The following is a 1,790-nucleotide window of genomic DNA, read 5'->3' as shown; positions in this document are numbered from 1 at the left end:
CATCTCTGCTTTTCCTCTTTGGCAAATGTCAGCACTCACATTTGTCAACTGAAGGAGAAGAAGTAATATTTATGAAATCAAAGGCACCAACAAGTTAAAGATGTCATCACCTCCTCTGTAGGATAAGAGCCTATTATTTACCTCCACAGCAGTTCTGCAGGATCTTAGCACTCCTGTTCCTGTGGCATACATCTCGGCCAGATAATAAACGGCAAGGGGTTGCCCACTTTGAGATGCCAAGTAGAAATATTTGAAGGCAAGTTTATAATCCTTCCATACTCCAGAGCCAGCTGAAAATTAACATAATGTTGAATCACCTCTATTCAGTTTATTTTTATATTATAATCTATGGATTTATAGTTATAGTGAGGCCTACTATTTTTAAATAGGACAAGAAAAGCCAAAAGAAAGTCAAACTGCTCTAGAACCACACTACTTGTAGAAAAAAGTGATGTTCAGTTATCAGTAAAAATGGTGGAAATTTATGTTCTTGACCTATTCAGAAAATTGAGGAAGAGGACTTCTCAGCCTTATGAAAATATCCCCTTAATGTGATTTAACTACCATTTTGTAAAGAAGCCCAAGTGGTAATCTCTGAGGACCAGAAGCTCCACCATGAGGTATGTTGCTATTCTAACCATCTTTCTATGCCATGGGACCAGAGAGCTCTTCCCAGTGGTAACTATGGAGTTTGGAGCAGGTAAAGTCCGTCTCTAGGAGGCCCTGTTCAGGTCAGATTTGTGCTTTGAGCCCTTTGGGGGCAGTGTTGTTGTTGTTGTTGTTGTAATGTGCCGTGGAGTTGGTTCCGACTCATAGCGACCCTCTACAAGGTTTCCGAGGCTGTAACTCTTTACGGGAGCAGAAAGCCTCATCTTTCTCCTGCGGAACAGCTGGTAGTTTTGAACTGCTGACCTTGCGGTTCGCAGCCCAATTCATAACCACTACGCTACCAGAGCTCCTTGGGGGGCAGTAGGGCAGAGAAAACACTGGCTTGAGAGTCAAGAGATTCTCATAAACTAGGATTCTTGCTCTGGCATCCTCATTACTCCTCTTGTGAGTTGAGCATATTATTATGTATTTATTTTTACTTTTTGTTGTGAATTGAGTGAAGGTTTACAAAACAGATCTGCTTTTTCCACTCAACAATTCATTTACATTTTGTTTCCTGTCATTGATTGCAATCTCTATAATCCCTTATCCCACTTTCTTCCTAAAGTTTCCTGTTTCCATTCTCTTTTCATAATAACCCTTCTGAATTTCACCCTAGGATAAATGCTGCCCTTTTGATCTCAAAGGCTTGATTATTCTAAGGTGTAGATACCTCTCTAGTGTTATTGTTCCTCTTTTAGATCTGTCTATAGTTTGGCTGAAAATCGAGTCACAGGTGTGAATTCATTTCCAAACCTAAAGGGTAACTATGCACCATAATCTCAGGGGTCCCACTAGTCTATATCTGATCAGTAATCCTGGTCTTCTTTTATGATTTTGAGGTTTGTTTCACATTTTTCTCCCATTCTGTCCAGAATCTTCTAATGTGATATCTTTCAGAGAAGTTGGTAGTGGTAACAGCCGAACACATGAACTATTTGCATCAACCAGGGACTTCTAAGATGTGTAAAAGCTTGTGTTTGGTATTATTGTTATGCTCATTCTAGAAGCTTGAAGAATCTTGATGCTAGACCTAGGATTTAGAATGAATTAGAACAAAGCCATCTTGTTGTTGTTGATTCCAACTCACAGTGACCCTATAGAGGGTTTCTGAGAGTGACTGGTGGGTTTGAACTGCTGAT

At 39.9% G+C, this 1,790-nt stretch overlaps 1 protein-coding gene across 1 annotated transcript in view; it reads right to left on the bottom strand.

Annotated features, from left to right (window-relative positions):
* LOC102827893 (protein sel-1 homolog 2-like) overlaps window positions 1-1,790 on the bottom strand; it is a gene marked incomplete at its 5' end in the record, with an annotated part of 67,077 nt that overhangs the window by 36,935 nt on the left and 28,352 nt on the right. Inside the window, one exon of the mRNA XM_006877977.1 lies at window positions 142-290. Within this exon, the coding sequence (XP_006878039.1) occupies window positions 142-290 (149 nt within the window). The remainder of the gene's footprint in view (window positions 1-141; window positions 291-1,790) is intronic.

The sequence above is a fragment of the Chrysochloris asiatica genome, unplaced genomic scaffold (assembly GCF_000296735.1).
Source record: "Chrysochloris asiatica unplaced genomic scaffold, ChrAsi1.0 scaffold00741, whole genome shotgun sequence".
NCBI classification, from domain to species: domain Eukaryota; kingdom Metazoa; phylum Chordata; class Mammalia; order Afrosoricida; family Chrysochloridae; genus Chrysochloris; species Chrysochloris asiatica.
This window is presented reverse-complemented; position numbering and strand designations above follow the sequence as displayed.